Consider the following 12,559-nt stretch of genomic DNA (forward strand, 5'->3'; position numbering starts at 1 on the left):
AAGAGTTTATCTGGCTAATTCCTAATATTGCTTTGCTGACAAAAATAGTAGCTAGGCTTTGAAATTATCCACAGTACTGATTTGCTTATAGGAAATTCTTTTTCCTGGAGAGCAGGAAAATCTGTGACTATGTCTTTATGCTCTTAAAATTTAGTAATGAGGTTAAACTTCAGTGTTCTGCCATTCTAGTTTTATCTTCCTTTTAACTATCTACTGTCAAAGCCTTTTTATTTTAAAATCCACACTTTTTGCTGAATTTGGCTTGTTAGTAATTGATTACATAAGAAATGACAAACTTAAATTATAGTCATAAGGAAATTAAACACTGTTTTTTTTTTTTCCCTTGCAGTCCTTGGTTTTAATCAGCAAGCTACCTTATATTCATTTTTTTCACACTGTGCTCAAGCAGATAGCACCAGAATATTTTGAGAAGAATGAACCTTATTTGGAAGCAGGTAAGTTAAACATTGTATGAGTTATGTTCCTCTATAAAGGAGTTTTAAAATTTTTACTGGAAATGAGTGAAAAAAGATCAGTTAAGAATTTTGAGGGCTATCTGATGGAGAGATGTAAAACTATGCTTCTGGCATATTTCCCTACAAACAACACAGACCCTATCTTTTATTATCTCCTTTTGAAATACAGATGATGCTTATTTTTTGGATAATAAACAAATATTGAGTTGCCAGTTCTGATACTTAGAATACTATTAAACAGAAATCCTATGTCACTTGATACAGAAAGAAGACTTCTGCTAGCTTGTGTGCTTTTGTAGCTGATTTTAGTAGTAATAAATAAGAAAACTTCTTTTAAAACCTTTTCGTTTCAAAGCGTGTGTTAGCCAATTTGTATCCTAGAACATTGGTGTGTATCTTGTGAAATATGTTATTTCAGTCCTTTTGCCATTTATCTTCCATCTTTCCCAGTGGTTTTTTTTTTTTTGCCATGTAGAAAGCAAAAAGTGGAGTTCTAATTTCTAATGTTCCATTTTTTATATTTTAGTATTTCCACTATACTAAAGAAGTATCTTACTCTATTTTCAGCTTGTAATGATGTTGATCGATGGCCTGCACCAGTGCCAGGGAAAACGTTACACCTGCCTATTATGGGGATAGTAATGAAGGTAATGATAGCTTGTATTTCATTTGTCTTTTTTTTTTCAAGAACTATAGGAAGTTCACACATGCATTTTGGTTTTTACCTTCCTAATAACATTCAGTCCGTGGCTGCTTTCACTTCTTTGTCATTGATGTAAGGAATTACAGAGATACCACAATTTATCCTGCTGCACAAAACTATTTGTCATGCAGCTCCACAGGTCACCAGTCCTGTTTTCATCCTGTAGAGTGTGAGGATGGTGGTGTTATTCTTAAATAATACTTGTGAATGTGAATGCCACCTCCTAGAATTGTACAGCTTCGTGGTCCTCCAGAGATGGATGGTATTGCAGAGCACGTGTAGAATTGAGTATGAGTTAGTAAAATTTAAAAGAAATCAGGAAAGCCATTGATTGTCAGTCTTATGAAATCTTTTTAATGTGTAATTTCAGGCTAACATGTCCGTCTGGGTATTGTTCTCTGTTAAGCTGTGTGGTTTTTGTTTTTAATATAATGAGTTAACATTTTGTTCTCAGGGTTTGCGTAAATGTGCTCTAAGTGCTTTTGCCGTTCATTTTCAAGTTGGGCGATGTTTTCTCTTCAGATGTCCTCGTTTCTGTTCTGTTTTTATCCCCCTCCTAAATAATCAAAAGTTGCTCTGGGTTGAGAGTTCTCATGGTTCCCTGTGAGATATATCCTGTAGTTTGGCAAGCTTGAGAGGGTGTGTTTGGGTGTGTGTATTAAGGAAGCAAAGACTGGAACAATAAGCAGGAAGCGGTATGTAGTTGATGTCCTTTTCTGTTTTTCAGCACATTTGCTTCTCAGTGGGTTGGTGATTTCTGTGTGTGTGGGAATGTGGAGACCTTGGTTCACTTACCTTCTGCTGTGACTGAAAATAAATACAGCTTTTATTTTGAATCTGACAAAAGTGTTTTATTTTCATGGCTTTTTAGGCATTGCTGAGTATACCTTTCAGCTTCAGGATAGACTGAGTGCTCTGATCCCTCCTTGTAGTGGCACTCACAAATTACTGTATAAAAAAAAGGTCATTCTTTTGTAGTCAGAGTTATTTTCTTCTCTTTCAGGTCCGGATTCCCACATGTCATGACAAGCCTGGGACAACTCAAATAGTGCAGTTAACTCAGCAGGTAGTATGGTACTGTGGTAGAATAATCCAGCATATATAGTCTCTTTAGCAGAAATTTTCAACTAGCAAATTTAGAATTTCTTAGATTTATGTTACATTTCTGAATATCACTGAAATATCCCACTAAATAACTTTTAATGAATTGATAATAAACATCCTAATGTTGCTCTTATTTTTTTTGTTGTTGTTCTTTCTCTGGTAGACACTGGAGAACTCAGAATTTATACTGTAATTGGGAGGAAAAGGAAAAAGCTATCTTTTGAAAAAGATTAAACAAGGTTTGATTCTAACAAAACCTCTAATCTTAGAAGAATGGTCAACAGACTTCTGTTTTGGGGAAACTTAATCAAAAGGATTCTGTAGTTACGATTGCCTTTCATTTCCCCCACAGTTACATTTGTTTGTGGGTGGGGATGAATTTTTCATTTGAAATTATTTAACTGGTGTATTAGCACTCCCTTGTTCTTTGAATTAAAAGAAAATGGAGCACAATAGGAAAACTAATTTTGCCTGTTGTATATACCAGTTAGTATTATGGAAGTATTTCATACAGTTGAAAATTAATCTGACATCTGACTACTGGATTAATGCTTTATATGTAGAATCTGTGTCATCCTTGACCTTCTGCTGTGTTAGGGGAGACGGATAACACCCATTCTCTTTGTGGCTGCTTCTGGAGGGAGAGAATCCTAAAAGACAGAGGGCAACATGGCTTACTGATTGTGAGTTAGATTTTAAAAACCAGTTTCTGTAAATGTCAATGACATCTTGTCTATTTGTCTTTTTTATCTCCTAGGGAGATGCTCATATATCTGTTATTTTACCTACTGTTCATGAAGTGGATCTTTTCAGGTAAAGAATAAAAAATTTTGTTAAATTCCTTGTCACATTTGCTCTATAATATTGTTATTAATTTCTTTAGAAAATGAATGTTCCTATATCAAATGTGGGAAAAATTGGAAAACAACAGTCATTATGTTTCACATGTTGTAAATCAATGATTTGTTCCTGACTGCACATTATTTTCTTTGACTCCTAAGGAAATTTGTATATGGACACAGTATTACATGGTAGAAACAATTTTTTTTTTGTTTGATTGGGTGTGAGAACAGTAAATAATAGTTTTTTTCCCCCAGGGATGGCTTTTTGGGGGACTTGCAGGTAGATTGGGAGCATAAAGCATGATTCTCCAGAATGGGAATATAAAAGTGGTGCTAAAGAAAGATTTTAGCATTTTAGACATTTAGCTCTGTCATTTCCCTACAAAGTCCTCATTGTAGTAATTAACACTGCAGTTAACTTAATACCACTGGTGTCTATTAAAGGTTTCGTCTCTTGAATATTTAATACTTATCTCCCTTTCAATAAAAACTACTTTGTATAACAGATATTACTAGTACAACACAGAGCTTTCAGAGAGTGCTTCATCTTGTAACTATACTCCCTATCTGTTTGTGCCCTTACTAATAACATATTGAGGGCAGGAGGAGAAGGGGACGACAGAGGATGAGATGATTGGATGGCATCACCAACTCAATGGACATGGGTTTGGGTGGACTCTGGGAGTTGGTGATGGACAGGGAGGCCTGGCATGCTGTGGTTCATGGGGTCACAAAGAGTCGGACATGAGTGAGCGACTGAACTGAATAACATATTACTATACTTCAGAGAAAAACTAGTTTGCAACTTGATGCCTTAAGGGCATCCCACGATTAAAGTTAGTTGGTCAGATGTTTTTCATATAGGTCTTTTCCATTTTTCCTTTGCTTATTTTAAAATTATATATATAAATTATTGTTTAAAAGTGATATATAATTATATACATTATATATTTTAAAAATTATAAATTATATATATTCCACTTTTCTGTAAGCTCATGATTATTTCAAAAATTTATGTATTTATTTATATAAAATTTATGCATCCATATATAATTTGGAAATACAAATTTACAGGAAAGTGGTCAATACAGTACAGAAAACTTTTTTTTCCTAGAACCAATTTATAGTCAGTTGGAGACTTGATGCCCTGATCTTCCCTTAATACTTTACTGTCTATTTTCTACAAATAAGGACTCAGTGCAGCCATAAACACTGGGAAATTAATAATAATAATACCGTCTACTACTGAGATCACATTCAGATGTCGCCAGTTGTCACAATAATATCTCGTTCAGAGTTGTCTGTTGCATTTAGTTGTTGTGTGTTTTCAGTCTCTCTTAGTCTGGAGCATTTCCTCAGTCTTCCTTTCATGCCCTGACATTCCTGTGGATTACAGGACAGTTATTTTACAGGAAATCCCTCCGCTTAGGCTTGTCTGGGGTTTACCTGTGATTAGATGCAGGCTCTCTGTCTTTGGTCAGTAGATAACCAACGCTTGCCTTCTTACTGATAATGCTCACTTTGATAATTTCATTAGTTTGGCATTCCCCAGCCTTCTCCATCGATAAGTTATTCTTTTCCCTTTTGTATTGTTTTTATTTTTGTGGGGTTTTTTTTTTTTTTTTTGCTCTTCCTTCACATATCTTTTCTTTGAGTAGTTAAAATTAACTTTCCCTAACTTCCAGTCTACAAATTTGTTTTGTATTTTTATACTTAAAAGTTACTTGTGTTTTTTTTGTTTTCTTTCTTGTGTGTATATGTTTTCAACTAGGTAGATCAGTTGTGATTTTTATAAATAGATAAGTAATTTTCCTCTAATCTACTAGGAAAAATTTTAACCCGGCTAGGAGGAAACTGCTATATTAGTAAAAGTTACTAGATGTAACTTAGGCTAGGTAATGTACCAGAGTTGTGTTCCTATATGCTTGTGTCTAATTCCAGGGCTACTGTAAAAATGTGCAGCATTCTGTAGGGAGAGGATCTTCCTAGGAAATCATTCTGTTGTTTGGCATTAGAACCCCCCTCCATTGTGATTTCTTTTCATCCATCCTTTAATGATGAAAGCATTGACATTGAAATTAAGTACATCTAGTAAACATCCTTTAGAAAATTAATTTTTTCTTGTTTCCTTCAACATACTTAAATTCAAATGTAACAAAGCAATATTGATAAACTAGATGTACCGTATGGTATAGTAATTTAATAATTATCTTGTATGTTTTTATTGTTAGCCATTCTGTGTGCCAGTATATTACATTTAATTTTGTAAAAATTGGAATAAAATCACTATATATTTTATGTGGATAAAAGGAACTTATATCTCTATGCATCACCATATTCTGTGTAAATGGATTTGTATATCAGTTCAAGGTATACATAGCTATAAGAATTGTATCAATATGAAGTTTTTAGAATCACTATATAGGAACTTAAACCCTGGATGGATAAGTAAGACTGTCTCTTCTGTGTAAACACCTTCCAGGTGTTTCTGCCCAGTTTTCCTTCATAGTCAGATGCTTTGGGAGCTGGTGCTGCTGGGTGAGCCCCTTGTGGTCATGGCACCGTCACCATCAGAGTCTTCAGAGACTGTATTGGCACTTGTTAAGTGAGTATATTTGGTTCCTGGTGGTGATAATTACAACACTTCACCATCTGTAATTGTTTGCACACTCATTGCATCGATCTACACAATAACCCTGTGAGAAGGTAGTACTCATTATAGCACTGTTTATTGATGAGAAAATTAATTCAGGCTCCATTAGGGCTGGAACCATGTTTTGTTTTGTTTTGTTTCTGAATAATAGGCATGCTCATACTCTCACATAAAGTTGGCACCTGATAGATATCAGTAGTGCTAACAGTCAGTGTCTAGTAAAAGGCATCTAGTTAGTGAATAACAGAGTCAGAATTTCACCCCAACTTCTCTTAAATCCATTGTGTTTTCTGTATTTTAGCCACTCGGTAATTACATATTGCCATTGTCCTGAAACAAGCTTACCATTTATTGAAACAGATAAGTGATTGCAGTAGGATAAACTCTGTGTACAGAGGTTTTATAGTTATTGTGTAGCACCTTTGATTTCTGTCCTTTGGTTTACATGTGTTTCTTGCTCCACAGCTGTATTTCTCCATTAAAGTACTTCAGTGATTTTCGACCTTATTTCACTATTCATGATAGTGAATTCAAAGAATATACTACCCGTACTCAAGCCCCGTGAGTAAACAAAATAACTTTTATTGACCAAATATTAACCTTTATACCCAAAGCATTTAGAATTATTTTTGGTAATAATTTAAAAGTTTAAAATTTGAACTTATTGCGAGATTGATTTTGTAAAGGTACTTTTGAGGAGCGGCTGGTGATAATTTCACATTTCAAGAGTCAGTGTCTTATTTTCTGTGAATGATCTGCTTTCCTGGTGGAAGCCATAATTGTTATTAATAGCTAGCTACCCAACTGTACTTTTAGTTCTATCTTTGTTGTTTACTTCATGACCTCTTATAGTATCAGTTATCTTTTCTTGCTCTGTAACTTCCTTTTCCTTCCCTGTCCACATTGAATCACCATACAAACATATAAAAATTCTTCTCAGTCTATAAAAGGGGAAAAAAAATATCTTGCCTTTCCCTCTTAGCTCTTGCTCTATTGCTCACCTTTTTTTCATAGCCTAGTTTCTAGAATAACAATAAAAATTTCCATTTACTGTCTCCACTTCTTGGTTTCCTAGCTGCTTCTCAGTTCATTGCAAGTTGATTTCTTCGCCTCTGCTGAAGTTGGTTTTGCTGAAGTTAAGAAGACCCTTCTCACTGCCTTGAACCTGTGGACACATTATTGCCCTGTTTTTTCCTGCCTTCCCTTTTCTCATGACATTCAATCCATTGACCTTGAAAACACTTTAATCTTTGATGCCATCTCACCTGACTGTCTGGTGGTGCGCTCAGTCTTCTCTGCAGACTTCTCTTCCTCTGCCAACCCCTTAAATGTTGGTGTTCTCCAGTATTGTGTTCTGGGTTCTGATTTCAGACCGATAATGCTTTCTGAACAATCTTATCTGTACCCACAGACTCTGTTAACACCTACATAATGATGACTGAAATTTATCTTCCTAGTTCAAATCTTTGCAAGGTCTCAACCTCTATCCAAGTTTTTGTTTTTGTTGTTTTTTACTGTGTTGCCACCTGGATATCTTAATGTACCCAAAACTAAACATGTTCAAACTGAGTTCTTTTTTGTCTCCTCATTTTCTCCCGTAGTTCCATGCCTCTTCCTATTTTCAGGAATGGTACTTCTTTTTACTTAGTTATCAAAAACGTGAATTGTCGTAAATTTCTCCTTTTTAATATGCTCCACATAAAGTTTACCCAAATTCTGCCAGTTCAACATCCTAAAATATCTCTCATAAATTTGTTATCTTTTTCCAAAGCTCTTTTCCTACTCTTACTATTTCTAGCCTTTTTCATATCTGCTGTTTCTTTTCCCCAAACTTCTTCCCCTTTTTGTAGAGCATCTTCCAAATCCCCCACCCAAGTGATCTTTCTAGTAAGTACATTTTTATTTATGTAACATTCCTCTACTTGGTTCTCTAGTAGCTTCTGTTTGCCTACAAGATAACATCTAAATTTCCTAGCATATAAAGTTGGTACTTGGTGATCTGGCTAGCATCTGCCCATCTGCTTTCATTTCATACTGTTCATGCTTCCAGCTTTTTGCTTTAAGAATGCTGAACTATATGTAGTTTTACAGGTAGACCATGATCTCACTTCATGTCTTTGCACATACTATTCATTCTCATGTATCACTTTTTTTTCTTTTATACCCTTGACAAAAAATTCCTGTCATAACTTATATACTATTATATGTCAACTATACTTCAAAACAAAACTCCTATTCATCTTTCATATCTCTGTGCACATGTCATTGTTTTAGTGAATCTGTCCTTTAATCCCCTGGCAGACATAGTTTCTCCTTTGTAATCCTTGTACATTTTATATCACCTTCACTGTATTCTAATTTCTGGTATTACAATTGGGTATGTATACCCTTTTTCCTGTGTGGTTTAAGAAAGACCATGTCTTTTCATCTTTATATACCTCATGCCAAAAATAGTGTCTGGCATGTAGTTGATACATAGTACCAGTGAAGGAAAGGATAATCTATTGTTCACTCAAAATAAATTGTAAACTGATGGAACATGTGTTTTTTGGTGACTCTGGTTTTGTTCTGTTTTATGTAGGCCCTCAGTCATATTAGGAGTAACCAACCCTTTTTTTGCAAAAACACTCCAGCACTGGCCACACATTATTCGAATAGGAGACCTTAAACCTGCAGGTAAAGTTCTTGGTGTTCTTGTTTCAGTGTGTAACGTGGATGAGCAGGTTTATTTCTTCCTGTTTGTTTTCATTGCTTGGTTACTTTTTAGTTATGTTGATGGCAAACTTCTTTGAGGCAACTGGAATAAAAGCCTTTGGAGGAGAGCATGACTTCCAATTAAAATATACAGGTTCTTAAATGTGTAAGCCATCGTATCCGCCTACCAAAAATGCACCTACAGTGTTACATGAATTAATTATAACAAAATGAAACCTCAAAAATTTGAGCTACTTTTTATATATCTATATCTATATATATATATTAATATAGGCCCAATTAAATAAGATTTTCCCAACACTGCTTGAATAAAACCTTAAAGAAAGTTCAAGTTACTCAGTTTAACACAAAATTCTCAACTAGGAATTGAAAACAAGAATTATACATTTTTGTGGTACTGATAGTGATTAAAGAAGTGGCCACAGGTTGTGCTTTCATTGAAAAAAAAAAAAAGACATAGTACCTCTCTGTGGGCTTCGCTTGTAGCTCTGTCAGTAAAGAATCTGCCTGCAATGCAGGAGACCGGGATTCGATTCCTGGGTTGGGAAGATCCCCTGGTGAAGGCAATGGCGACCCACTCTAGCATTCTTGCCTGGAGAATCCCATGGACAGAGGAGCCTGGCAGGTTACAGTCCACGGGGTAGCAAGGGTCAGACACGACTGAGCGGCTAAACCACCACCACCTTTCCATGGTACCTTTCCATTCATGTTTAATGAATGTTTATTAAATGAGTAAACAGATTCTAACCACTGGCAATTTTGTTAACCTAAATGACAGTTTAGTGGTACCTCTGACATTTTCTCACTGGACATTCTTGAATTTTCTATGCAAATAGTTAAGATGTGAGCTATCCAAAATGTTCTTTTTAATGATTTTATGATATGTTACTTATAAAGACTTTTCTTTTGGTATTCATGGGTATTATATTTAATACATTATTTAGATTATTTTATAAAATATCCTTCCTGGAGTATAAATAAATCTGATAAATGTATTAGAGTCAGGAAATAACATTTTAAATCCTGTTATTTACAAATATTAGACTCAATCTTAGACTGAAATCCTTAGAAGCCTTAAGAAATAGGGGAAAGGGCAAAGGACTTTCCCTTGACAGTCACATCTGTGTGACCTTAGGCAGAACAGCCCTTCAAGCCTTGGATTCTTTGTCTGCTGGGAGAATTAAACACAGTACTTGACTCAAGGCACTCTGGAAATGTCAGTGTCTTGATCTTTTGACGTTTCATTAGTGTTCTGCCTGATGGTTCAGAGCACAGCAGTGGCCAGAGTCTTATCTGGGAGAAGATATGGAAAGTTGGTTTTTATCATAATTTAATCTTGATATTTACTTTCTTATTTGAGTCCTGTTAATCTAGACCATTTGATTAATTGTAACAGAGTAGACTACTGTTTATTGTCCTTTTTCAATGAGAAAAGGCTATCTTTGGGGATGTAAGTATTATTATTATATAATTAGTATATTATATATATTAATATATATATTAGTATATTATGTATATATTAGTATTATATGTAAGAAGCTTTTGCAAAGATCATTGGTAAAGTGGCATGAACTGATGAGCCTGCTTAACTTTTTAAGAAAATGCCAACTTATTTCCCACGGTGACCCACCATTTTACATTCTTAACCAACAGTGTATGAGGGTTCCTGTCTCTTCATGTCACATCCCTGCCAACATTTGATATTCTCTCTTCCTTTTTTTTTTCCTAGTGGGTTTGAAATGCTGGCTTTAATTTGCTTTTTCCTAGTGACTACTGATGTTGAGTATCTTTCCATCTACTTATTAGTCATCTGTGTATCTTATTTGTGAAATGTTGATGTAAATCTTTTGTCCATTTTAAAATTAGATTCTCTGTCTTCTTTAGTTGTAAGAGCTCTTTATGTATTGTGGACACAGGTTTTTCTCAGATACGTGATTTGCAGATGTTTTCTCACAGAATTTGACTTTCGTTTTGTTTTCTCAATGATGTCTTTGGAAGTGCAAAAGTACTTTATCTTGATGAAGTCTAGCTTATCAGTTTTCTTTATTTCTTTTATGAATTTACCTTTGATGTTTATCTCAGAACTTGTGCCTGGCCTAAAGTCATAAAGATTTTCTTCTGTGTTTCTTCTAAAAATGTTATTGTGTTAGTGTGCTTATATTTAGGAACCACTCCAAGTTAATGTTTCTGTATGATGTGGGGTTCAGGGTATAACATCATCTTTTTTTTGCACATTGATATCAAGTTGTCTTAGCATCATTTGTTGAAAAGACTGTTCGTTATCCATTGAATTGCATTGATACCTTTTTTTGAAAATTGATTGGCCAGAAACATAAGGTTTATTTCTGGGCTCTTGTTTCTGTTTCATTGATCTTATTTTTATACCAGTACGTCTTGATTACTGTAATTTTATAGTAAGGTTTGACATCAGGAGATATAAATCTTCTACCTTTACTATTCTTTCTCAAAATAGTTTTGTCTCTTCTGGGTCTATTTTGGCTATTTGCATTTCCATATACATTTTAGGATAACCTTGCCAATTTCTGCCCACTGGGCAGAAAACAAAAAGGTAACTGGCCTTTTGATAGGAATATATTTGGTTACACAGGGAATATGTAATCAGCTTGGGGGAGAAGTGCCATCTTAAAGATACTGAGTTTTTCAGTCCAGGAACTTAGAATGTCTCTTTGTTGTTTAGATATTCTCTAATTTTTCTCAGCAGCATTTTGTAGTTTTCAATATACAGGTGTAATTATGATGTTAGATGTAGGTTTTTCATAGATGTCCTTCATCAGGTTGAGGAAGTGCCTTTCTGTTCGTACTCTGTTGAGAATGAGTATAATGAATTGGTGTTAAATGTTAAATGCTTTTTCTATATCTGTGGAGATCATCATGTGGTTTTTGTCCTTTATAATAAAGTATATTGAATTGATTTTTTAAAATGTGAAACCTTATATTCCTTAAATAAATCCCATTTGGTATATAGTCCTTTATTATTATTATTATTGATACAAAGAAAAGTAAATATGTTTTCCTGTTCTGTGGGTTGTCTTTTCACTCTCTTGATAGTACCCTTTGATACACAAAACCTTTTAAACTGTGATGAAGTTCAGCTTCTCAATATTTCCTGCATTGTCTTTGGTTTTGATATCACATTCATGAAAATCCATTTATCTTTTAATTTATGTGTATTGGGTATATTTCTTAGAATATTTTTCCTTTCTGCCCACTGATCTTGAGACCAGGGCCACTGTAAATTTCTCCAGAGGTTGTAAAACTTAACAGGTCTGCTTGGAATCCCAACTTTGAAAATTCAAGACTATCTAAGTAGATCAGTAAAACTGCAGAAAAAGTATGTTCTGTCCAGTTAGCTGGGAAGGCATAGCGAAACTGAGATTTTGCTCTCCTGGGCCCAGAAGCTTGTAGCTTTATCAGAAACATGTATATATATGTGTGTGTGTGTATGTGTGTATGTATGTGTGTATAGTTTTAATCCTGCAGAAGAATCATTCCTCCTGTTATAAAGGGATTACTCCTTATGGATTGTACCTAGTTTTAATTTCACCCAAATCCTATTAAATGAAGAAACTTAATGCCAGGATAATGGCACTTAACAAGTATTCCTCAAAGAGAAAGTAATTCTACTACTGAATATTGGATCAAATTATAAGCTGAATTTCTAACTAGAAATTGGGTTTGATGATCTCATGAAAGGTAAACCATTTCACCTAAATGTAGAAGATTCTTAGGCAAATGTACAGAGGTGCAATGCATTATTAACAATGTGAAGCCCCTCTTTTATGTGCTTGTACATAACAGACATTGAATAAGTATTTTTTAATTAAAATAAACATCTATAATTGTAAGACTTTAGTTCATTTTCTGGCATTCTTGTTTTATTTTCCGGACGTATTTGACAAATATCATTTAACCTTTTTTGGCAATAGACAGTGTATATTTACGACTAGTTTTCTGTATGTCTGTTGTGTACTACAGTGTAAGGATTATGGTATCTAGGGTTAGAGTTCAGTATACATCTTGCATCTGATGAGGTTCCTTGAATCAG

General features: G+C 34.4%; 1 protein-coding gene across 1 annotated transcript in view; it reads left to right on the plus strand.

The window, feature by feature from the left end:
* DENND6A (DENN domain containing 6A) overlaps positions 1 to 12,559 on the plus strand; it is a 47,467-nt gene that overhangs the window by 26,224 nt on the left and 8,684 nt on the right. Inside the window, exons 6-12 of the mRNA XM_015102355.4 lie at positions 350 to 455; positions 1,044 to 1,123; positions 2,183 to 2,245; positions 3,041 to 3,096; positions 5,608 to 5,730; positions 6,244 to 6,339; positions 8,360 to 8,454. Of these exons, the coding sequence (XP_014957841.2) occupies positions 350 to 455; positions 1,044 to 1,123; positions 2,183 to 2,245; positions 3,041 to 3,096; positions 5,608 to 5,730; positions 6,244 to 6,339; positions 8,360 to 8,454 (619 nt within the window). The remainder of the gene's footprint in view (positions 1 to 349; positions 456 to 1,043; positions 1,124 to 2,182; positions 2,246 to 3,040; positions 3,097 to 5,607; positions 5,731 to 6,243; positions 6,340 to 8,359; positions 8,455 to 12,559) is intronic.

The sequence above is a fragment of the Ovis aries genome, chromosome 19, assembly GCF_016772045.2.
Source record: "Ovis aries strain OAR_USU_Benz2616 breed Rambouillet chromosome 19, ARS-UI_Ramb_v3.0, whole genome shotgun sequence".
Classification (NCBI taxonomy): domain Eukaryota; kingdom Metazoa; phylum Chordata; class Mammalia; order Artiodactyla; family Bovidae; genus Ovis; species Ovis aries.